The following is a 24,480-nucleotide window of genomic DNA, read 5'->3' as shown; positions in this document are numbered from 1 at the left end:
CGTTTGGGTTGCCACTAGCGGAGCGGGCGGTGGAGTGACGCACCCAGTTTAGTTTCTTAGTACTTTATGTATTTGAATAAATTAAACCGTACGTGGTCACCGATTGCACCACTACCACTACGCGCTCTGCTGGAGGCGAGCTTTGAGCAACTTGAATAACGCAAGTTGCTCAATTAGTTTTGAGAGCGTCTGGTCCCGTGAGCCCTGTCGTTAAAGTCAAGTTGTCCCGTCTGTGTCAAGGCACGAGACAAAGAAATTGCCACTCGGAACTCTCACAGCGATCTGCTGCAAGACCCTGTGTCAAGGAACGGTGCCAGATGTTGACGTCGTGAAACTACTGCGCGTGGAACTACTGCGGCCGTCACCTGGCGTGCCACGGTGGCGAGATGTAAACTACCTCGCCTGGTATGCCGGAGGGTATGGGCTTGATCCCGACCCCTGCATATTTGGATTTTGCGTGTCATCTCTCTCCCCGTGGTCGCGTGGAATCTTCCTTGGGGTCCCGTGTGACCCCGCGCCGGCTGTGTGCCTGTGGGTGGGGGTGGGGGTGGGGGGGGGGGCAGCTCACCCGATGGCCGAGGGAAGCCGCGAGAGGAACTGGTTGAGATCACCGTTGACCATGTACTCGGTGATCATGGACAAGGGGTCGTCCCGCATGCACACGCCCAGCAGCCGCACGATGTTGGGGTCCTTGAGCCGAGACATGATCTTGATCTCCTTGAGAAAGTCGTTCCTGGACGAGCGAGCGAGCGGCGGCAGCGAGGCAGAGGAAGAGTGAGAGAAGCACGCGGTGAAGAGATGCGGGGCGCCATGATGACGATTTAGACTTGGAACGCGCCGCACAATAGTCGCTCTCTCTCTCGAAGAAGAGAATAACTCAAGAGGTCGCGAGGAGGAACCACAGACAGGCAGGAGGGCGGCCACGCAGCGAGCCGGCACCAACCATTACCCGAGCTCTGCGATCCTCTATATGTGAAGGTGTTTATCAGCCAATTAATGAGTGCTTACATGTGGGAGGAAACCAGAGGGCCCGGGGGAACCCCACGCTTGCGAGGTGGAGGGGGGGGGACACTCTATCCCGTACAGAATGGAACAGGTGGAGTTTGCATTTTTTCAGTCCTGAATTCTCCTGGCAAGCCAGGGTATATAACCTCAACGACTACGGGAAGGGAGTTTCACAACATCTGTGCGGTAATTCACCGAGCCTCGCTGCCTCCACAGTACTGGATTACAGGCCATGTGCGTAGCCACCACTGCCCCTGCACATGATACTGTACATCGGTGATGGCAGCCCAGACAGATGCCTCCTCCCTTAGTTTGTTTGAGCCAGGGATCTCTGCCCACCCTGGGATACCTGAGTTCGATTCCCAGTCCCGTAGCTGACATCAGCGGAGAGCAATATCTGAACTGAACCGAGATCGACACAGCCATGAGATTGGTACCAGCTCCAAAGTGTAATAAATATCAGCAACGGAGAGAGAGAAAAAAAAAATCGACCGCTCATAGTGCTGGACACACCTTCCCCTTGTGCACCGTGCCGGCCTTAATAGGTGCTCACGAACAGCATTTGCCCAAAAGTCTATAAAGGCTACACGGGTAGGGTGGGGGGGGGGGGGTTTGTAGATTTTGACACATTCGCAGGTAAATTTATACACATTCGTAGGTAAAGTGCATCTTTGTGCGCAGATCTGTCTGGCCTGGGAAGCGTTTTGCCGATTCCTCCATTTCCGTGTGTGTGCTTGCGCACGCGTGCGCGTGTGTCTGCGTGCGGACGTGCGCTTGCATCTGAGCCCCCCCCGCACCTCGCATTCTTAGTGGCGTCCGCACGCAGCATCTTGACGGCCACGAGCACGGGCGCGCCCTTGGGGACGTCGAAGGTGAAGTCCTCCCCCACAAACTCCTGTAGCCCCACAGCCTCGCAGAGGTGAACCTGCGCACCCACACACACACACACGGGGCCCCCCGTGTCAGGCCTTGCTTACTACTGGGGTGTGACACACACACACTACTGGTGTGTGACACACACACACGCGCGGTTATGGCCACCCCGCCCCGCCCCCCACACACACACGGGGGTATGGCCGGACCATACGCGCATGGTTATGGCCGTACCCGCCACACATTCGTGTGGGTACGGCCGGCCCAAAAGATAAAGACACACAGTATAGTATTAACAGTTTGTTAGGGCAAGGGCTGTTAGTGAGCACCTACAAAGGCCGGCACGGCATTCGCGGGGTGGGTGGCCAGCACCACGCCCGACTGCCTTTACCTCCCCAGTGGGAATGTTTACACACCACACCAAATACTCATTAGAGGCCGAGTCGACCTAGCGGAGGCCCAGGACCAGTTCGGATAACCGTCATTGGTGTTGGCCGTGAGCGGGAATCTAACTCGGGTGGCCTGGGTTCTTAGTGCAGCCGCAATAGGTGAGTGCCTATAGCCCAGCTGCTATGGGTGAGTGCCTATAGCCCAGCTGCTATGGGTGAGTGCCTATAGCCCAGTTGCTATGGGTGAGTGCCTATTGCCCAGCTGCTATGGGTAAGCACCCATAGCCCAGTTGCTATGGGCGAGTGCCTATAGCCCAGCTGCTATGGGTGAGTGCCTATAGCCCAGCCGCTATAGGTGAGTGCCTATAGCCCATCTGTTATGGGTGGCTGCCTATAGCCCAGTTGCTATAGGTGAGTGCCTATAGCCTCGCTGCTATCGGTGAGTACCTCTAGCCCAGCTGATATGGGTGAGTGTCCATCGCCCAGCTGCTATGGGTGAGTGCCTATAGCCCAGCTGCTATGGGTGAGTGCCTATAGCCCAGCTGCTATGGGTGAGTGCCTATAGCCCAGCTGCTATGGGCGAGTGCCTATAGCCCAGCTGCTATGGGTGAGTGCCTATTGCCCAGCTGCTATGGGTGAGTGCCTATAGCTCAGTTGCTACGGGTGAGTGCCTATAACCCAGCTACTATAGGTGAGTGCCTATAGCCCAGCTGCTATAGGTGAGTGCCTATAGCCCAGCTGCTATGGGTGAGTGCCTATAGCCCAGCCGCTATAGGTGAGTGCCTATAGCCCAGCTGCTATGTGTGAGTGCCTATAGCCCAGCTGCTATGTGTGAGTGCCTATAGCCCAGTTGCTATAGGTGAGTGCCTATTGCCCAGCTGCTATGGGTGAGTGCCTATAGCCCAGCTGCTACAGGTGAGTGCCTATAGCCCAGCTGCTACAGGTGAGTGCCTATAACCCAGCTGCAATAGGTGAGTGCCTATAGCTCAGCTGCTATGGGTGAGTGGCGACAGAAGTTGGGCTCGCGCGATTGAGGAGCAGTGAGCGGTGAGCGGTGAGCCAGCCAGCGCACCTCTCCGAACTGTCCCTCGCCGAGCTTCTCGCGGAAGGCGAGGAGCCCGCGCGGGAACTCGCCGGCGCTGACGTCACGCTGGCCCAGCACGTCGCTCGTGAGGCCCGGCACGGCGTACGTGTTGCTGCCCGTGACGCCCTGCAGGCTGACCACGTCGGCCTCGGCGTAGTGCGACACGCCGTCGTTGAAGCACTGGTGCGGCGTCGCCTTCGTGAGGTCGGGCTCAGCGTAATCGCCGCTGCACACTGCAAGGCGGACGTGCGAGCGCACGCAGGGGGCAGTTATTCGGGACCGCCGCCTCGTGCTCACCAAGTGCGTAGTTTTTTTTTTTTACCGAATTCGAAAACAGTGGCTCTTCTTGTTATTATTATTATTATTCCATTGGAAACCTCATTTGCCAGTATCATATTCTGTTACTTGCAAATGAGATTTCCAATGGTGTAAATGCTTACCCCGAGCTCTCATACTCTGATGGTGCATTGCCTTTGAGCTGTGCGCCTTTTGGCGTCTTCTGGTCCAACACCATGTGAGACGAGGCTCTAAAGAAAGCTGTCTCGAGTGTGGACCAATCAATTTCAAGGACAGTGCCAATACATTATCAGAGTTGTTGTTTTTTGTTTGCGTTCCGACTGCAGCTATTGTGGTCAATGTAAACATGACTCCTTGTAAAAAAGGTGTCAGTTTTGTTGCCAGGTAAAAGGGTAAAAAAACAATTATCATTATTATTATCACTTTGCTTGCCGATCCAATGTTTTGGCAATGTTTTTGAGCAACGGCCCTTCGTCATTGCTCGAAAGCTTGACCTTTTACATACATGTTTTATTTTAAGGTCACAATGTTACTTACGAATGTATTGAGGTTTATTTTTTTAATGTGCTTGTGCACCCCCTGCCAACGCACATGCAGCAGCTGCAGCTGCATCGCCGAAGAATTCGTTTTTATCCGTGGATGGATTTTTTTCCTTTCTTTCAATAACCCACATTTTCTCCGCCGGCACTAAGAGCGGATAAGTGGCGGCAAGTCGCCGCTACGATCCACGCTGCTGCGCCCGTGGGTAGCCGCGCGGAAAAATATCGGGAACTAACTCCCACACACGGCAGGAAACTGGAGGCTGACCAATAGCGGGGCCCCCCTCACTGCGACGGCGTCTCGCGGCGTCACGCTGGGCGTGCCGAGCGGACGGCGCGACGGGACGGCGCGGGGATCGGTTTACCGGCGTCCTCCGCGCTCTGCGTCAGCTCCGGGAGTTTGACCTTGCTGACCCCCGCCGTGGCCATGAGGCGGAGCGGCTCCTGCACTCGACACAGAGGGGAGACGGTAGTCGCAGCGGTTGGCACACCACGCTGCGTATCCGGCAAACCCGAATTCGATTCCCGCTCACGGCCAACACCAGTGCCAATTATCTGAACCGGTCCTGGGCATCCCCTAGGTCGACTCAGACTCAAATGAGTACCTGTTGCGGTGTGTAAACATGACCACAATAAAGACAAAGGCGGGCGGGTGTTGTGTTGGCCACCCATGCCTTCATAGGTGCTTGCTAACAGCACCATACGTAGCCAAACGGTGCTAATCGGGAGGTGTGGGGGAAGGACAAACAGACAAAAAACTAAGCAAACAAACGCCAAAAACAGCGGGCACCCGAGCCTCGTGATCGTGCGCGCGAACAAGCGAACGAACGCGCAAAACCCCGAGCGTGCAATGAAGGAGAGGTGCTGGGCTGAACAGGGCTCGCCGACGCTGCTGTCGTGAGACAAGCAAAAACAAGGACGCGTCCATGAGAACAACCGATGGGAAACGGGAGAGCCGGAATTAACGACGGAGTGGAGACCGAGAGAAGGACACAGAAGCAGAGGGAGACGGCGGATGAGATGGCAACGGAGAGAGGCTTGGAGGCCAACGCTGGACAGGAGCAAGTGAAATAGAAAGGAGCTGTTAACTAAACTTTTTATTTTACCGGGTAAGGCTCGCTGAGCTATACAGGTCTTTTTCATAAAGCGGCAAGCACAACACCCAGCCAACCACTTTGTGTAAAGGCAACAAGAGGTCTTCCTGCAGATAAGCAGGACCCTATTTAACTATTTATATTTTTATATTCTTAGCTCTTTCGGTAAAGTCACGTTGAAGGGAAACAATAAAATAATAATATATATATAAAACAATAAAAATTCTCACGACGTTTCGACCATAACACAAACGGTCGTCGTGATAATTTTAATTGTTTTATATATTTTATTATTTTATTGTTTCCCTTCAATGTGACTTTACCGAAAGAGCTAAGAATATGAATTACTGCAGTCACAAAAGCTTTAAGTCAAAATATTTATATTTTACCAGATAAGGCCCACTAGCTCTTTTTCAGAAGTGACCTCGCCACAAATGATAGCTCAACGAAGTGGCTTATCACGTGGAAATGTATAGCAGCAGTCTAAACACACGTTTCTAAATGTGGAGGGCAAAACCGGAGGACCCGGAGGAAAATCTACACGGCCACGAGGAGATAAACACGCAAAGTCCAAATATACAACAGGCGTCAGGGTCAGGACCGAACCCATGACCTCCTGCAAACCAGGCGAGGTAGTTAACATCTTGTCATCGTGGCACCCCTAGAACCAACGGGTGGAGTGGGGGGCAGCCCTGAACCCTCACCGCAAGAGGAACGACTTGGACCAGACCTCGCGCACAACAGCCACGCACCTGGTAGTCGGGATCTGCTGGGTAGATCCGCTCGTACATGGGGTTGGCGTGGAGAGTCCCCGTGATCTCTTGACCCCGTGACCCTGCGGCCTCTTGTCCCGATACGGCCACCCCGCTGTTGATGATGACCGTGTCCGACGGTAGGGATAGGCGCACGAGGAGGTCCTCCTCCACGATCCTCCGCGGGCCCTGCCACACGACAGCGCGATCACGTGTCCGATGGGGGTCGCCACCTTTATACAAATCCGTCACGTGTCATGGGAAGAGGAATATCTCGCAAAACACCGGAAGAGGTGGGGACTGCATTCAAATACGTCGCCTAGTGTGGTGTATTATTAAAGCTGACAAAAAGTAGAATGGTAGATTTCCTGGAATGGCTAAAACAAAAAGAGGATGTCCTGGGAAAACCAGGAGAGGTGGCAACTGCAAGTGGCGATAACGCACACTGCGCATTTATTTATTTATTAACTGATTTCCTCCCGCCCACGCTGTGATTCGATTAATTGATACGGTTTGCAGTTGAGCACTGATTTCAAGAATTGACTTGTTCATCTTGCTTCCACTGCCTCATTTGTATATTTTTTTATCATACCTACTGTCTCGCTTGCACAGTACCTTAACTCTCCACAAACCTACGGTGATGACTGCATATCATGCAAATGTGATTTGTATTAAGTGTAAAGACTTTAATCGGGTGAGCGGTTGGTTGGGTAGAGTAGTGGAGGAGTGATTAACGTGCTGCGCTCCGAACCTGGTGACTCCTGGCTATGCCTAACATCAGTGTCGATTATCTAAACCGGTCTTGGGCATTTTCTTTAGGGCTACTCAGCCTTAAATGCGTAGCCTGTACATAATATATAAAAAAAATCAGCACTGGGGAGACCAAAGCAGCTAGGAAATCGTAATGGCCACACATCTCCATTCCCACTGACTCGTGTGCCGTGCTGGCCTTCGAAGGTGCTCCTCACTAACAGCACTTCTTAGGTGCTACTTAGTAACAGCACTTCATAGGTGCTACTTGCTAGCAACACTTCATAGGTGCTACTCGCTAACAGCACTTCATAGGTGCTACTCGTTAACAGCACTTTATAGGTGCTACTCGTTAACAGCACTTTATAGGTACTACTTGCAAGCAACACTTTATAGGTGCTACTCGTTAACAGCACTTTATAGGTGCTACTCGCTAACAGCACTTAGTAGGTGCTACTCGCTAACAACACTTTATAGGTGCTACTTGCAAGCAACACTTCATAGGTGCTACTCGCTAACAGCACTTCATAGGTGCTACTCGCTAACAGCACTTCATAGGTGCTACTCGCTAGCAACACTTTATAGGTGCTACTCGCTAACAGCACTTAGTAGGTGCTACTTGCTAACAACACTTTACAGGTGCTACTTAGTAACAGCACTTGATAGGCGCAACTCGTTAACAGCACTTTATAGGTACTGCTCACTAACAGCACTTCATAGGTGCTACTCGCTAACAACACTTTATAGGTGCTACTTGCTAACAGCACTTTATAGGTGCTACTCGCTAACAGCACTTCATAGGTGCTACTTGCTAACAGCACTTTATAGGTGCTACTCGCTAACAACACTTTATAGGTGCTACTTGCTAACAGCACTTTATAGGTGCTACTCGCTAACAGCACTTCATAGGTGCTACTCACCAACAGCACTTCATAGGTGCTACTCACCAACAGCACTTCATAGGTGCTACTCGCTAACAACACTTTATAGGTGCTACTTGCTAACAACACTTTATAGGTGCTACTTGCTAACAGCACTTCATAGGTGCTACTCGCTAACAACACTTCATAGGTGCTACTCGCTAACAGCACTTTATAGGTGCTACTCACCAACAGCACTTCATAGGTGCTACTCGCTAACAGCACTTCATAGGTGCTACTCACCAACAGCACTTCATAGGTGCTACTCGCTAACAACACTTTATAGGTGCTACTTGCTAACAACACTTTATAGGTGCTACTTGCTAACAGCACTTCATAGGTGCTACTCGCTAACAACACTTCATAGGTACTTCTCGCTAACAGCACTTCACTGGTACTTCTCGCTAACAGCAATTTAGAAGCGTTTTGTCTTTAGTTTGTTGTCCTTCCCCCGCACCTCTGATAAGCACGGCTGGCTACATACAATGCGAACGAAGTTCAACACACTTACATACGTACGTGCACCAACAGCCTGCGTAGGCTACACGGGGGGTGGGGGGGTCTCTTGTCTTTGTGCTTGCGGCACACACCTTGCGTGTGCGCCGTCCCCAGCACTGTCTCCACAGGATGAGTGCGATGATGGCGACGAGGAGAAGGATAATCACGACGAGGCAGCTGATGAGCACGGTGTGACTGCCAGCCCCCGCGGTCTCCACCAGGCCTGCAGCCATAGTCACCGTCAGCCGGCATCGTCAGCATCGTCATCACGTTATATTTATATTAGTGCCTTGGCGTTTTGTGACAGCTTCTATGGGTGCTTCAGATGTAGCTGCTCGAATGCACGTATGTACGTTGAACCTCTACGGACGTGAAATCCTCAACCACCAGTAATTCAAATGGGACATACGGCGTATATTGGGCTTCTTTCGCACCGTATGTAGCCAACCGTGCCAATCGGAGGTGCGGGGGAAGGACAACAAAGAGAATACCTTCTGTAGTCCAACAAAGCCAGCCAGAGGAGAATTTTACATATTATTTTTTATTCATAATAAAGGTTTTTAGGTTAGATGCGATCTAACCCAAAAACCTTTATTATGAATAATATTGGTCGCGAAAGCCTACGTGTTAAACATATTATTTTTACTTGTGATGTTGTGATGTAGCGATGATTGCCTTCACCTGGTCACCACTGCCATGGCCCCAAGTACTTTGCTCATATCATCATGTAACTCTTCTCGTGATGATCATCATCAGCAGCAGCATCACATGACCACCATTATAACCCTCAAATAACAATGATCATAATTACCATTCCCATCATGATCGATATCACAACCATTATCATTCATCAACACAGTCACCAACAGCATAATAAGAATTATTGTCCAAGGAACTTGAAACACAGTGAGTGATGTAGTGACAACCGGAGCACCTGGAGAAAATCCATGCGTGCGAAGAGGAACAACATTCTATCCCAGTGTTCTCGTTCAAAGGCCCGTGGGCCACTGGCGGCCCCTGGTGGCCTTTAGTGCGGCCCCTGACGTGCGTCCCCCGACCAAAACAGAACAACAGCACGTGAAAACGACCCCTTGCAGGCGTTGCGGTGGCCCTCACACTGATGTCTTATCGGTGAAAGTGCCCCCCCCCCCCACCCCCACCTCTGAAATTAGTGAAGAACACTGCTCTATCCCATTCAGACATGGGTTTGATGGGTTCGTGCAATTATCCATCAACCCTCGCTGCTGCTGCTGCTGCCTCCACAACAGCGCCGGGTTTGCAGCAGCCGCGTGCAGCATCGCCACCGCCGCCCGGGCGGCTGATAGACTCCCCCTTGCGTAAAGGGAGCGGCGGTTCCGTGCCATCGCTGTGTGCGCGCGTGGCTGGGTGCGTACCCGTGCTGGGAGTGAGCTGGGTGTAGGGGGGCGTCGAGACGTTCGTCGTTTCCCACCGGCGGGGCGTGGTGATGGCCGGCACCGTCGTGTTGTAAACCGCCGTGCCTGATGCGCACAAAGACAAAGATCCCCCGTGTAGCCGACTACAGACCGTCGGGGGCAGGTGCTGTTCGCAAGCGGCTGTGAAGGCCGGCACGGGTCACACGAGCGTTGATGTACTCGTCTAAGTCGACCTGGTGGAGGCCCGGATATTTGTGAGCTGGAATCAAACTCAGGTTGCCAGGCTCGTCGTGCTGCACGTTAACGACTGTATGCGCAATAACAAGACACACTCTCTCTCTCACATACCCACGTGCTCACTCTCAATCGATTCCACTTCAGTTTAGCTCTCTGCAGTGATGCGGAGGTGCGTGTGTCGAAATAGAATTCCAACAGTTAAAGGCCACATCAAGGTCAAGAGGTCACCACAGCCAGTACCAAAGCTGGCTATTGCTTCCGTCCTTCTGATTGACCTCTCAGCTGCGACAGAATCAACACGTGACCTCTGTTGCAGTATCTCGCCCATCCCGGCTTTATCCATTCCCCTCTCGGTCTTGAACTCTGGTTCCCAACTAAACAATCGTCGATCGGCGTCTCATCACGGTGGCACTTTCCGAAGCAACCTTTCAACGTCTTGAATGTTCAGGAACGCAAAAACAATTGAGCAGAGTAACGCTGGTACGTTTGGGACACAGCCTCCGAGCCTCGAGCACATGTGCGACTCCTGCTTGGCCGCTCCGATTCACTCGGGGGCCAACGTCCACGCGTCGTTAAAGCAGGCGCTGACACATTCGGCAACGGTTGAGGGTTGTACCGGTGGGAGAGGCAAGCAACCACTGCCTCCCATGTGCCCTGTGTCTTGGCTGCAAAGTGGCCATGACCGCAAATTTGGCAGCAGCTCATCAGTTTCCGCCGCGCAGAGTTCTCCGAGCTCGGTTACTGAACTCGGCTGTCTGCGATGGAGAAGGGCAAGGAGCAGGCAAAGGCATTCCTCTCCGACGTGCTCCCCTGGATCGTACCGCGCGTCCCTCGGCACAGCGTCCGACGCTTGGCTCTATGAGCTGGGTAGCGTCACCAGGAACTGATGAATCCCAGCACGGAAAAGAAAAAGAACGCCGAACCACTCGCGAAACGGCCGCGTTAAAGGCGGCCAGCGAGTCCGCCGCCCGCCCGTTCAAATCCCCTCCCCATCAAGCTCGCCACCTCCGCGCCGCACGCACCGGACTGAAAGGAGATCTCGCTGATGAGGAGCCACGTGTCGGCAAAGTAGAACTGGCAGCGGATGTGGCGGGCGGGCCGGTGGCCCAGCGGCACGGTGACGAAGCGGGCGCTCGGGTTGACGTGGTCCGTCACCGTGGTGACGCTCACGTGGCCGGGCTCCCAGAGTGCGCCGGGGCGCCGGGCGAACGTGCAGGAGATGCGCGAGAAGATCTTGACGCCGTGGGAAAACATGTTGTTGCAGTGGATCTGCGCGTAAGGCCGGCGGCGGGGAGAGACGTCGATCGTTAGCTCGGTGGGGTGGGTGCAGCAATCGGTCGGTATGTGTACGTACGTATGTTGAACTTCTTTCGCACCGTACGTAGGAATCTAAGCGTCGCGAAATCAGACAGTCCGTGAAATGTTCTACAAATGACTAATATAATAAATAGGCCCAGACAATGTCTCTTTAACACCTCCGACTCTCCACGTAGAGAAAAAAACAACAGAAAGTATTTGTTACGCAATTCGCCAGTCGCATGGCATTCTGGGAGTGCGTAATTCCAGCAGCGTTGATTCAAGACAAGCAAAACCCTGGACCGCTTTTGACTCACAGAGACTCGTCGGCAGAGTCAGGCTTCCTTGACTCAATGCTGGTGGACTTCCGACCTTATAGGCAATACCGCTAATGAATATTTAAAGTAAATAATAAGCAAGACTCAGTTTTAATTACCAGCGGGCAGCAGAAAATTGTCTTCTAAACTTGGCCCCACTTGAGTTTGCTCGGCCTAAAAAAATTTCCCGGGTGAAGAAGACAAATGTGGCCCGGAAAAACAGGGGCTCGCTAACGGCACTTGAGCCAACGGTTTACGTTGTCCGAATGGGGGACGCTCAGCTGTTCAGACGCTCACCCAGAGGGGCGGCTGTTACGGTGGCTTTGAGTCGCTGCCCTTAAGACGGGGAGATCGACGAATGATCTACGGTCGCCACAGTTGACGAAGGCATTAGTCGTGATTTGTCGCCGAACAGAGGGGGCCACGCGAAGGATGTAAACTTCTAAACTTCTAGCTGTTGCTCCCCATCAACCAACGTTGATCCACATGCTAAAGAGGTTGCGTACCTTCATGGCGGTGAAGTTGCGCACGCTGTCGAACAAGAAGTCCATCTCCACGTAGTCCTCTGCGAGCGAGTCATTGCTCCAGCCCACGTAGTCATAGCCCGGCCACACCTGCGGTGAAATCAAGCTTGGTAATCCCCGGACGCACGATTTCCCCCAGCATTTTAGAGGAAAGAACGTGTGGTCGCGTCGTAGAATCTGACGCGTGTGCATGCGTGTGCGTGGGGAGCGGGAGTGTAGCGGTAGTGTAGCGGTAGTGTAGCGGTAGTGTAGCGGTAGTGTAGCGGTAGTGTAGCGGTAGTGTAGCGGTAGTGTGTGTTACGAACCCAGCGACCCGAGTTCGATTCCTCCGCACGGCTACAAACATCGGTGGTGCATATTTAAATCAGTCCTTAGCCTCCGCTAGGTCGACTCAGCTTTAATTGAGTACCTGTTGTGGTGTGCAAACATCACCAATGGGGAGAAAAGGGTCGGCCGAGCCTGGTGCTGGCCGCCCACTGCGTACTGAGCCATGTTGGTCTTCACAGGTGTTCACTAACAGCACCTGCCCCAACAGCCTATGTAGGCTACCTGCGGGGCGGGGGGGGGATCTTTGTCTTTGCCCTTTTTGTGACCATATTTGCACACGTTGGGGGGGTGCGTCTTACTTTCCGGAGCATCTTATAGTGGGGGAGAACATGGTAGAACTCCTCTCCACTGGTCGACATTCACCTTCGCGTTGTGAGAACAAAAAACTTCCATGACCAAATCACCGTAGCATTATCTCCCGAGTCGAGTAAGAAACAGCGCTCAAGGAAGTGTAGGGCAGTGTTGTGCGTCAGTCGAACGTCTCTCGACACCGCGTGTAGCCAACCGTGCAATTGGCAAGGTGACATTTGCAACATTATATGTTTATATGTTGAGCCCCTTTAAGCAGGGTATTGTGGGTATTGAGGGTCATATTGGCCAACTCTTCGACGCTGAGCCAGACGTCTCGAGTTACCCACACCACACGTGACCTGTCGACCGACTCGCCGCGGCGTCCCATTTACACTGCTGGATGGACAGAAGCGGTGATTTTAAAACAAAAACTATTCAATTACCACGGCCGGGGGGAGATCACCGGGGTGCTGACCAAACACACCGCTTGTGGCAGCATCCCGGCCGAAACCTCCCCGCCCCGGATGCGGCACACTTACCTGGTACTCGTGGGACATGGCGAAATCGTCCAGACCCCACACACCGTCCGTCAGCTGCCCCAGGCCGTCGTACACCGCTCTGTGCGTGTAGGCGCGCACACACACACACACACGCGCACAGAAAAAGGTCCCCCCCCGAGTCATTGTCTCACGGACGAGTTTGGCAAAGCGCTGTTGGCGAGCTCACCTGTCAAGGCCAACATGGCCCCATTGTTGACGTGTGTGTGTGTCTGTTCACTTTTGGGGCGCGGTAGTGTAGCGGTTGGAATGCTGCGCTACGAACCCGGTGACACGAGTTTCGATTCCTGCTCACGGCCATCACCTGTGACGATTAATAATTATCTGAACCGGTCCTGTGCCTCTCCTAGATAGACTTAGCATCAAATGAGTAGCTGGTGTGATGTGTAAGCATCGTCACTCGGGAGACAAAGGCGGCTGGGTGTGGTGTTGGCCACCCACACCCTCTTGTGCCATGCCGGCCTTCATAGGTGCTCGCTAACAGCACTTGCCTCTACAGTCTGTTCAGGCTACACGGGAGATCTTTGTATTATTGCGAGCAAGGAGCAACGCTCACAACAACGAGTGAGGCGCCGGGCGGCTAAAATACAAGAAGTTGGCACAGTCATCTCAGGATGCGCATGAAATATAGCCTAATGTCTCAATGGGCCCTTCCTGCTGTAAAGGGCCCAATCTAAAACCCGTCAACCCATGGCACCCTGGGTCTGTCCCGTGACGTCCTGTCTTCGACACATCACGTAGCCTCGGTGCGCACCTAGCCTGGCACAAGTGCCGCGGTGATATCACCTCCGCCAGGTGGCGAACGGCGGTTGTTGCGTTTGTTGTTGTAGCGAATGAGTGAGCGAGCGGGCGAGCGTCTCACATGTTATCCGAGCTCCCGTCGTACGTCGAGTCATTGAGCGCGATGGCACGAAGGTCGTTGGGCAACATGGAGTGTCCCACCGGTGCTCGATACGCGACGAGGCCGTCTGTGGTGGGGGGGGGGGGACGGCACAGAGACACGGAATAGCACACAGGGGTTCATTCAGAAGCCACCGAAGCGACGCACTTTTGAATCATCTCGATTGAAAACTCATTTGTTTAGAACTGCTCTTTGCGTTTAGTTTCTTATCCCCCCCCCGCACCTCCGATTAGCACGTACGTACATACACAAGGACAGAGCAACGCGCGCACGCAACACAGTGGGACAGAAGTACCCATCCAGCCTCGGTGGACGAAAGAGTGCCTCTACTACGGCTGGAACGGCACACGAAGGAGTGCCGTGTGGCCCACAACCTGCTCTGCCACCCCATTACAGATGTTCGCGCGCTGCGCTTGGGAACTGCTTTTAAGCCGAGAGGTTTCGAGCACCGCGTGCTGCTGATGTGCTTCAATGGTCGGGCTTTGAAAAACTTGGACCAAGGCTGCTTGAGAAGATGACCATTACATCAACATCATACAATAACACATTAACACGCTGCGGTCTGGCAGTCGGGCGGACCGATTCACAGCTGCAGACCACACGCTGCAATGTACGTCATTGAGGCCTAACGAACTGAGCCTCCCGCATTGTAAAATGTCACCCACGCCATTACGCGTGGTCTGGCTGCCCCCCCCCCCCCTTGTCCCACAATGTTAGCCTGGTGTTCACATTGTTGTGTCCTAATCACAGCGTTTCGATTCCCCGGGCCCTTGTTAAAAAATGGCAGCCACCGCCCACATTCTGCCTCTCGAAGGCGGGAAACCCCCCAAACCCCCCCCCCTCCACAAGCGTTGTTCTGTGATTGGTTGAGATAGCCTGGCTCTCGGTAGAATGCAGTGTTAACGTTGGAGGTGAGTATTTAACAATGTGGACGCTACCGCAGCTAAGAGCTACGTATACATGGGGGGGGGGGAAGGGGTGGCAATGGGAATATTGGTCCCCTATTGTGGGTGGTAATGAAGGGGGCTCTGTATTGGTTCAGATTCGGGCTGCAAAGATCCATTAATATCAATTGCTGCGATCATGATACTCGCGTGGAATCATGCCCGCGACAATCACCTAACCATCTAGATCAGCTCAAGCCTCCCGTAAACCACGTGACTTCTGCGGTGGCCACCCCCACTCTGAATCCCTCCCCTTTCCCCACCCGACCCCTGTTGCTCCTCCGTGCAGCTCACTTCTGCTGCTTCCGTCTCTCTCCATCTCATCATCATCATCACCCTCCGCTCATCCTTGGCATCTTGTCCCAGTCGTTCCTTCTCCCCACTCCTCCTCCCTGTCCTGCCCAGCGTTTCTTCTCTCTCCCTGCTGCTCATCTTGAGCCGTTGCCCTCTTTGTCTCTCTTGGAGACTTCCGTCCCAGCATCCCACCACCAACTCCCCCCCTCAATCTGCCCCGTCGTGCAACCGACCCGACTCCCCTTCCCATGGCACGCCACGGGCAAAATGTTATCGAACGTGCACGTGTGTGTGTGTGTGTGTGCGGGGGGTACAAACGGTGCTCACTAACAGCACTTGCCCCAACAGTTTGGTAAAACAAAAAAACAACACCACACGGGGGGAATCTTTGTCTTTGTGTGTGGGGCAATGCTGACCCAGCCACTGGCAGCCGTACAGCTCGACGCGCATGCACACGCTCATGAGGCGGTCGGCCACGGGCACGAAGCGGATGATGCGCGCGATGATTGGCGGGCTCAGGTCCTTGAGCACCAGCTCATAGGTGTTCACGTTTCCCTCGATCACCTGCACACACATACACACACACACAAAGATCCCCCCCCACCGACTCGCCTTCAACAGACTGCTGGGGAAAGCGCTGTTAACGGGCGCGTGTTAATGCCCAGCACGAAACACGATGAGGTTTGCGTGGCCAGCACAACACCCAGCCAACCGCTTTGTGTAAAGGCAACAAGAGGTCTTCCTACAGATAAGCATGACCCTATTTAACTATTTTTTTATGTTACCACATAAGGCCCACTGAGCTACGTAGCTCTTTTTCAGAAGTGACCTGGCCACAAATGATAGCTCAACGAAGTGGCTTATCACGTGGACATATTTATAGCAGCCTGATATCATAAAAAGCACATTTGTAAAAGTGGAGGGAAAAACCGGAGGGCCCGGAGAAAAAACGCACACGACCACATTGGAGAGAAAGAGACGCGGCAAAGTCCAAATGTACAGCAGCAGGCGTCAGGGTCGGGATCGAACCCACGACCTCCTGTACACCAGGCGAGGGAGTTAACATCTCCTAACCACCGTGATGATGATGAGAGAGAGAGAGAGACACGCAAACTCCAAATACACAGCAGGCGTCGTCAGGGTCGGGATCGAACCCACGACCTCCTGTACACCAGGCGAGGTAGTTAACATCTCCTAGCCACCGTGATGATGATGAGAGAGAGAGAGACACGCAAACTCCAAATATACAACAGCAAGCAGCAGGCGTTAGGGTCGGGATCGAACCCACGACCTCCTGCATATCAGGCGAGGGAGTTAACATCTCATAGCCACCCGCTACGACCCTTCTCCGGCGTGTGCGCAGGTCTGGCGACGCGCCCTGGCAACGCACAATGTGCCCGGGGAGGGGCTCCGCGCTGGGGGGCCGCCAGCTCCCGCAGCCCCCCGCTCCCTGTGGGGACGTGCGCCGCCACGGCCCCAGCTCCCTGCCACGGTGAGTCTCGCGTGGGCGCTGCTTTGGGGGGCACGGGCGGTGCTACTGGCTGCGCTCGTCGGCCTCACGAGCAAGGTATCCATGGGTTTGGGATCCCAGAGTTTGCGTGTTCTCTTTCCCACTGTTCTGCAATGGGTTTCCTCCGGGTTCTCCAGTTTCCTCACGTTAAAAAAAAAAGGTTAAATGTAACTGGTGTTGGCCAACCGTCCCCCAATGATAACGAGAATTACTCGTAAATAATTTGCATTGGGGTTACATCGGGCAACATCGCCCTCAACTGTAAAAAAAAATCAATTGGCAGGACCCTCGGTGAAAAGAGGTTTGAGACTCGGAATTTCCTGGGTAACTCAAGCTTACATTAAACAAATAAATGAAATGGTTTGCCAGACTCGGACTTGGGACTTACGGCGAGCGGAGTGTGGAGGAGGGGGCAGTGTTTTGAGCTGAATGGGCTACAGCTGGCTGGGGAGTTGGGCAGGGGGAGTGTGATTGGAGCCGTGAGCAGTAGTATTCGGCAGGGCGGCCACTGATCAAGCCAGCGTTGGTGTGGCGCTCATTTCCACTGATGGCTCTGGCCATGGCCGAGGTGCGTTTTCACTCGCCCATGATTTTTGTCATGAAATAATTTGTACATATATTAAAAAGAAGATTTGGCCCAATATCCACAATGCAGAACCCACCTGATTATAATGAGTCTTGAGACTTCCCCGAGCTAATAATGCAATGATTTTATGAAATCCCTGAACTGCGTGGCTTGAGGGGCTGATACCATGTCCCAGTTTACCAAGTTGCCACCCCTGGGTTTTAATCCAGGTTCTAGCCATCCCTGATTAAATTGGGCTCTCAAGTCTCGCGAGCCGGTGGTCTCAGCCCAGTGTCCAATTGGCTGCAGGCGAAAGAGAGACATCAGATTAAATTCGTTTCCGCACTTTGGCTAAATCCAGCTGTGAGAGTTAAACATCTTGGTTTGACTGTCGTGCCATGGACATTTCTGTGGCAGAGTGGATATGACGTCACTTGCTCTGGGATTTTCAAGGGTTGCTCTGCAGCATCCACTTCTGCGGGCCGCTCTCGAAAATAAAATGGCTGCACTGCTCCGTGGTGGGAGTGCGCGGAAAGTTCCTGTCCACGAAAGTACGCACACGGTCACCTGAAGGGGATCTCAGAAGTAGGTCTATATCTGCTTCTGTTGCGCCATTCTCTAAAGCGGCGGCTTTTACTGCTCCGCAGGAGTTCGGAATGGATGATTTTATTCACCTCGTGACACAACACCGACAACACAATTGGGTATTCATATTCGTGGTTCTTTCGGTAAAGTCGCCACCACGTAGAAGGGAAACAATAAAGTAATAGAAATATAAAACAATAAAATTCTCACGACGTTTCGACTGCAACACAAGCAATATATCATCAGATGATGGTTGCTTGTGTTGCAGTCGAAACGTCGTGAGAATTTTATTGTTTTATATTTTTATTATTTTATTGTTTCACTTCTACGTGGTGACTTTACCAAAAGAACCAAGAATATGAATCCCTGCAGTCACGGAAGCTTTAAATCAAAATGTAATTGTGATAAACTTGTGGAGAAACACAAAAAGCTTGAGACAAAAACGAGGCTGTAAAGGGTTAGGCCATTGTGACTAGGTTAAGAATGATTCACATCCCCCATGAAGATTCGATGGATTGCCACGATTCTGCATCGTGATTTGATTCAACAACGAATCTTTTTTTTATATCACTGCAATGATTGAATCATAGCAGTGCGCTAACCGCTACACTGCTTCTACACACACACACACACAGACATATATACACAACGTTGTCTGTTTTAAGACCGGGGACAATGACACATGCGGCGAGATAATTTTCCGTTTGAACGGACTGCATTCGCAGAATGCTGTCCCGTACACGTGGCATTGGAAAACAGAACACCACGGAGATTGCGGGTTCCGGTCCAGATTTCCGTCACCTTCGATGAAAGTCTACGAATCCACGGTTGCGAAGCCCTGCGCGAGAGTTTGACGTTGCCGGCCCGGCCGCCATCGGCCTGCATGACGAATGCATAATAAATCCTATTTGGTTTGTCACTCGACACGGCCGTGGCTTTATTCCAGCCCTGAGGATTGAAATGTCAGATCAACTGCCGTAGTGCGACAGCTCGCTGCGCGCACTTCGCGATGCCCTTGAGAAGGGCACTGCACCCATTAGCGCCATTTTGGCTACGTGCGGTGCGAAGGAAGCTCAACGTACGTGTACAGACATTGCTCATGGCAGGAATAGCGGTCCTGCGGATGCCCGCAGCATTGACCAATGAACGGTCCCGGGGGGCGTTTGAAAGTTGAGCCGTCTTCGTGTCTATAAAGAAGCTATTGGGGGGCCTTAAGAGGTCTTTCCGTCGACAGCATTTCTGCGGTAAATGTCTAAACAGGAGGCAACATTGCATTACTCACTGCAAACCTACAGAGCAAGCGACAAGCGACAGGGTATGTGGGTTTTTTTTTTTTAAGAAGGATGTTCCAAATGGCATGGACAGACAAGGGACGAGTTCAAATAAATGTATTGTGGACAGCAGCAGGTACAGAAGGAAATTTTAGAGAAAGGCAGGGTTAGATTTTGGACATTTAATGAGGGGCTTTATAACCCCGGTTTCATACATTTCTTGGACATGTAATCACACCTCTGATTAGCACGGGTTGGCTACGTACGGTGCGAAAGAAGTTCAACATGCATACGAGAAAACAACAGACTGAATATGAATGTGGTTTTGTCTGAGCAAATTATAGGTCCAACAAGAAGCTGGGGAAGGCGGTGAATTAAGTTCAACGAGCAATTTGAACCGTTTGTAAGCAGAGTTCAATGAGTAAATGTCATGGACAGAGCTACGGAAATGGTGTGTTTTTATTGATGAAACCCGACTTAAGAGCTTCTTAGCTCACAGGGTACTTCAAAATAAACTGAAACTGAACTGAAACGAGATGGGGGGAAGACGATGATCACCGATGTCTTTGAGAAGGTACACGGCGCACACGCAGAGAGAGCGAGAGATCTGCAGATGATTCCCCTTCAGATCGCAACAACAACCGCACACGATATAACCACAATCTAGAAGAAAACAACGTGAATGGAATTGGAACAAATGTGCCATTGCAGCAGGAACCCTCCCTGCGCAGGGGCCTAGAGGAGGCTTTCCTCGATGTTGAATCGTGTCGATGTTGAAACGCATGTTGAATCGTGTGTTTGAGCACTGGCCATTGCAGATTTCTGCAAGTGATATGATAATTTGCATTTTGCCTAATGGCGTGAACGAAACTGTACAAATGAGCCAAAAACAAACATAAACAATACAAACGGGACGATGAAAACGAGACGAAAAAAAATCCATAATCAGTCCTTAGATGAATTCATGACTCCCCCCGAATCACGACAATTAAATGCATCGCTAAAGGCGGTGGTGAATCGTTGATTTGTCTCATTATCACGAAGATGATGATGACGGTAATGGTTGTTACACACCTCCTCGCCGCGCCGGTCATGCCACATGACCCAGCGAGAGCCGTCTCGCGAGTACTCGAGCCGGTAAGCGGTTGCGTACTCATTCCCCGTGCCTTCCGCGTGCCGACCTGGAGCAAACACACACACGCACAAGGACAAAGATCCCCCGTGTAGCCTTGACAGACTGTTGCGGCAAGTGCTGTTAGCGAGCACCTATGAAGGCCGGCTAGTCTGCCAGGAGGGGGGCAATGATTTCTATGCGTAATCCCAAATGAGTAATGAAGACACAGACACAGATCCCATATATAGCCTTAACACTGTTGGGGTAATTGCTGTTAGGGAGCACCTATGAAGGCCAGACGGTACACGAGGGGGTGGTGGCCAGCACCACGCCCAATCGCCTTTGTCTCCCCAGTGGCGATGTTTACTCACTGCACCAGGTACTCATTTGAGGCTGAGTCGACATAGGGGAGGCTCAGGATCGGTTCAGATAATCCAACGCAGGTCACCGGCATAGTAGCGCAGCACACCAACCACTACACTACCACTCCCCACTCACACACACATGCATATACACAAACGCACACGAGCATCCACGCAGGCACGCATAAACATGTGCATACACACAAGCACACACACATGCACCACAGTTGTAAAAAAAAAAATCCACATTCATATAGGAGTGACAAGTTCATCTTAAAATACCACAAGAATGACTCAATGTTACAATGTAAATAAGAGAGTTTGGCTACCTTCCTGAGTCTGAAGACACATTTCTTTTCAAGAGGGTCCTGCTAAATTCATGGGTAACTTTTTTTTTTGTATCATCGGTCAGGATACCAGAATCCCCGGCATTAACGCACCCCCCTCCCCAATACGAGGTAACAGCACTCAACGTGCACGCAGATGGCTTGTCGCCAGACCTACTTCCTGCACTGCCTCCTGCGGGTACAGTCGTTGCTGAACTTCCCATGGAGCCATGCAGCAAGTAGTCAGCGGCCCTTACGGTGGCTTTGCCATGTTATGGCACTCTGGAGGGTAGCATTGTTGGTTGTTGTTGTTGTTATTATCGTCATCATTCGATTGTGTCAAATCTTAACCCCCTAGGACTAGGGATCAACAACCTCGCGTGGTAATCTGAGCAGTGCCCTGCCAAGCTGGAAATCTGTCGAGAGTTAATAAATAGCAACAGGCTATGGGCATTGTGCAATTGTGTTCAGGTGGCCTATTTAAGAAGAATGCTGCTCCCTGCAATGCCTATGTCATATAAGGCTGTTGTTAAGCCTCATTCATATAAGGCTGTCAAATTCCTCAACAGGTTTATAGTTCCGTCCAAAATCTCGCCATCTACGGGTGCACTTTTTTTATTCGCCTAATTAGGGATCCATCTTCATTTGGGCAAGAATCAGCACGCAGCATTCTGGGGGGGTGGGGGGTTGGGGGGGTGGCGTTACTCTTTTCAATCCCGCGAGCAGCTCGGCCTCGCGACACGAGCAAGGACACTGCTGAGCTCAGGATCAGAATTTTTATTTATACCAGGGGAATCCGATGAGCTATGAAGCTCTTTTCACAGATAATGAAACTTTGTTTTAATATACATTGCACTATTCATGCTAATACCATTCCATAACGCTGTACATTCATTATATGTAAGGACCAACTGCCATGTACAGCCACCACTACCAAGCAAATGAAAACCCCTACTCCCAAGCAAAATAAAAAAATGAATAAACAAATAAAAATGGCACCAAAACAAAAAGGACAAATAACCAAGAAGTGATCACAACAGAGAGATGATTCCACGAGGTCTACAAACCCCAGACCACAATCCCAAATTCCCTACCAAGCCAGGAAACCTGCACGGGAGTGGCGGTGGTGGAGTGCCAGATGTCCAGTTCGAGCTACAGATGCCGGACAAGATCCGTTTCCCCTGGTGGTCCACATTCAGCGGGGTAACAACTGCTCACGTCACCGCACACCCTTGATCTCGCACTCGCATTTAGTCTTTGTTGCCCGCAAGTAGCGGTTTCTGTTGAAAGCCTTCCCCTAGCAAGAAGGGCCACTGACCAAAGCGGTTGAATTTTTATTCCATTCCATCTCGGAAACAAAACCCGCCGCCAGTTCTCTCAGCCATTAAGTTTCGTCCGTAATTTCTGGGCGCCCCGTGGCATCGGGCTTACGAGGCAATATCCTCCCGATGCCAAATACTCTGGGGGAATTTCTAAACTTTGGCCCGATTTCAAATTCATCGAGTCTCACCAGCAGGCGACTGCTTTATAAACACCAATGCCACCGGGTGCCCTGGATGCTAGGGGGGCAAAATACACTGGCTAAACGAACTTATAAAAGAGCTTTCACCTCGTAGGCCAAAACTAATTCACTTTTAAATCCGTCGGTCAGCGATCCTTCCTCCGGCGAGCGAGCGAGTGAACAGACGTGAGGTTTTTATTTCTGTTTTTGACAATCCGAGCGACGCCGATTCGGGGGGGCCCCCAGTCACCTTGCGTGCCGACGAGCGTGATGAAGTGCAGCTCGCGCAGGTCGACCTGCAGGAACTCCATGCTCTGGGGGCTGATGGAACCCAGAGGGCACCAGGCCCCGTCGCCCTCCTCCGAGTCGAGCCTGGGTCACGGTCGGCATCCAAAACAAACAACGGCCCGTTAATTTATCCAGGGAAGCCTCGCGGGGGAGTCCTAAGACTCTTTGTTTTGTTTCTTGTTGTTGTTGTTGTTGTTTAAATTCGTACACTGTTTATAATAAAGGTTTGTTGCCCGCAAGTAGATCTAACCCAAAAAACCTTTATGATGAATAATATTGGTCACGAAAAGCCTACGTGTCGTAAAGTGTTTGTTTACTGCCGTCAGCTCAAATGTAATACGAACGCATTGTTTTGCATACTATTTGCACACATTTTCGAATCATCATTTCTCATGCACACGATTCAGTGCATGTATCACGAGTGTAAGAATCAGTTGTAATTAATTAATCGATGCATTATTTAAAAAACCTTATAGTATTTATTCAGATCAGCCCTCGCTGAGACTCAAAGACTCATTTTCAGGGCAGTTATGAATTGGGGGTGTCTGACCAATTCAATTCGTGAGTCGTTGGCAAGATGAAATCGGGAGTATCCGGAGAAACCCACGCGTGCGTGGCAATTACGCTCAAAGCGCCGCACAGATAGATTCAGTCTACAGACGGACCCAATTAATTTTAATAATCTTTTTACTTTCACCCATTGTTGTACCGCCATCTCCTGGCCACCTTGCCGACCCAACCATATAATGCCTGGAATGCACTGGTAGTCACCTATCCAAAGGTTTAACTAGGATCAACTCAGCTTAGCTTCTGATATCTGATGAGACTGAATGCGTTCCGAATGATTTGTTGTTCTTCCCCCTACTGCGCACCTCTGATTAGCACAGTTGGCTGCATACGGTGCAAAAGAAATGCAACATACATATGTACATTTCGTCATTGGCCAATCGAAATGTTCCAATCAAGGTCGGAGGTCAGTTTGGTCAATCAACATGACCATCATCATCATCCCTTAGGGATTGATCGAGTATCACTTAGTGCCAGGTTTGGATATAGACTGGCTCCTGCCATAGGGATCTGGAATTTAAAACCTACAATCTCAGGGCAGCCAATGGAGATGGGCGATGCCCCATCGCTAAATTGGACAGTCTCCCGGCACGGCCAGAACCGTTGCACGGCCGAGTCCTGGCTTGTTTGGACACTCGAGTTGGCACAGGCTGTGCTCCCCATCTGTTTCTTTTCCCACAGCGGCCGAGTCCAAGAAAATGGCTGGGGGTTGGCCGAGGCGGGGGGGGGGAGGGTTAGGGGGATACAAGCACAGAAAACAAAGCCCCCTTCCCTAAATCTCAGCGGATTTAGAAAAAAAAGCAATAAAGACGAAGGGGAGGGAGGGGGATAGGAATCTCACTCGTTTTGCCTGGCAAGACGATTGCCAAGGCAGATAAAGTGAATATTCCACACAAATGTGGGCAGCTGTGCCGACTCCAGAGTGGCCACAGTCTGGCAGCAAGTATCCACGCGTCTCCTCAATGAGGACGATGATGTTGACGATGGTGTTTGTGATGGCGGAAACGGCGGCGGTGATACTGCAATACCATTTGTGATTATATTTATGTCCCCCCCCCCGCCCCCAATGTTGTTCTAATTGTGCAATTGAGGTCATTTGATCCAATAA

General features: G+C 51.7%; 1 protein-coding gene across 1 annotated transcript in view; it reads right to left on the bottom strand.

Annotated features, from left to right (window-relative positions):
- Positions 1 to 24,480, bottom strand: part of DDR2 (discoidin domain receptor tyrosine kinase 2) — a 90,634-nt gene that overhangs the window by 16,894 nt on the left and 49,260 nt on the right. The window contains exons 4-17 of the mRNA XM_032946789.2: positions 22,768 to 22,889; positions 20,289 to 20,395; positions 15,700 to 15,847; positions 14,007 to 14,112; positions 13,127 to 13,205; positions 11,952 to 12,059; positions 10,855 to 11,101; positions 9,596 to 9,700; positions 8,294 to 8,424; positions 6,034 to 6,222; positions 4,553 to 4,631; positions 3,340 to 3,584; positions 1,803 to 1,930; positions 569 to 733 (exon numbers count right to left, since the gene is read on the bottom strand). Coding sequence (XP_032802680.2) covers positions 569 to 733; positions 1,803 to 1,930; positions 3,340 to 3,584; positions 4,553 to 4,631; positions 6,034 to 6,222; positions 8,294 to 8,424; positions 9,596 to 9,700; positions 10,855 to 11,101; positions 11,952 to 12,059; positions 13,127 to 13,205; positions 14,007 to 14,112; positions 15,700 to 15,847; positions 20,289 to 20,395; positions 22,768 to 22,889 — 1,959 coding nt within the window. The remainder of the gene's footprint in view (positions 1 to 568; positions 734 to 1,802; positions 1,931 to 3,339; positions 3,585 to 4,552; positions 4,632 to 6,033; positions 6,223 to 8,293; positions 8,425 to 9,595; positions 9,701 to 10,854; positions 11,102 to 11,951; positions 12,060 to 13,126; positions 13,206 to 14,006; positions 14,113 to 15,699; positions 15,848 to 20,288; positions 20,396 to 22,767; positions 22,890 to 24,480) is intronic.

The sequence above is a fragment of the Petromyzon marinus genome, chromosome 5 (genome assembly GCF_048934315.1).
Source record: "Petromyzon marinus isolate PM22_M1 ecotype Great Lakes invasive population chromosome 5, UKy_Petmar_22M1.pri1.0, whole genome shotgun sequence".
Taxonomy (NCBI): Eukaryota; Metazoa; Chordata; class Hyperoartia; order Petromyzontiformes; family Petromyzontidae; genus Petromyzon; species Petromyzon marinus.
The sequence above is the reverse complement of the archived record's forward strand: the minus strand, read 5'-3'. Positions and strand labels throughout refer to the sequence as shown.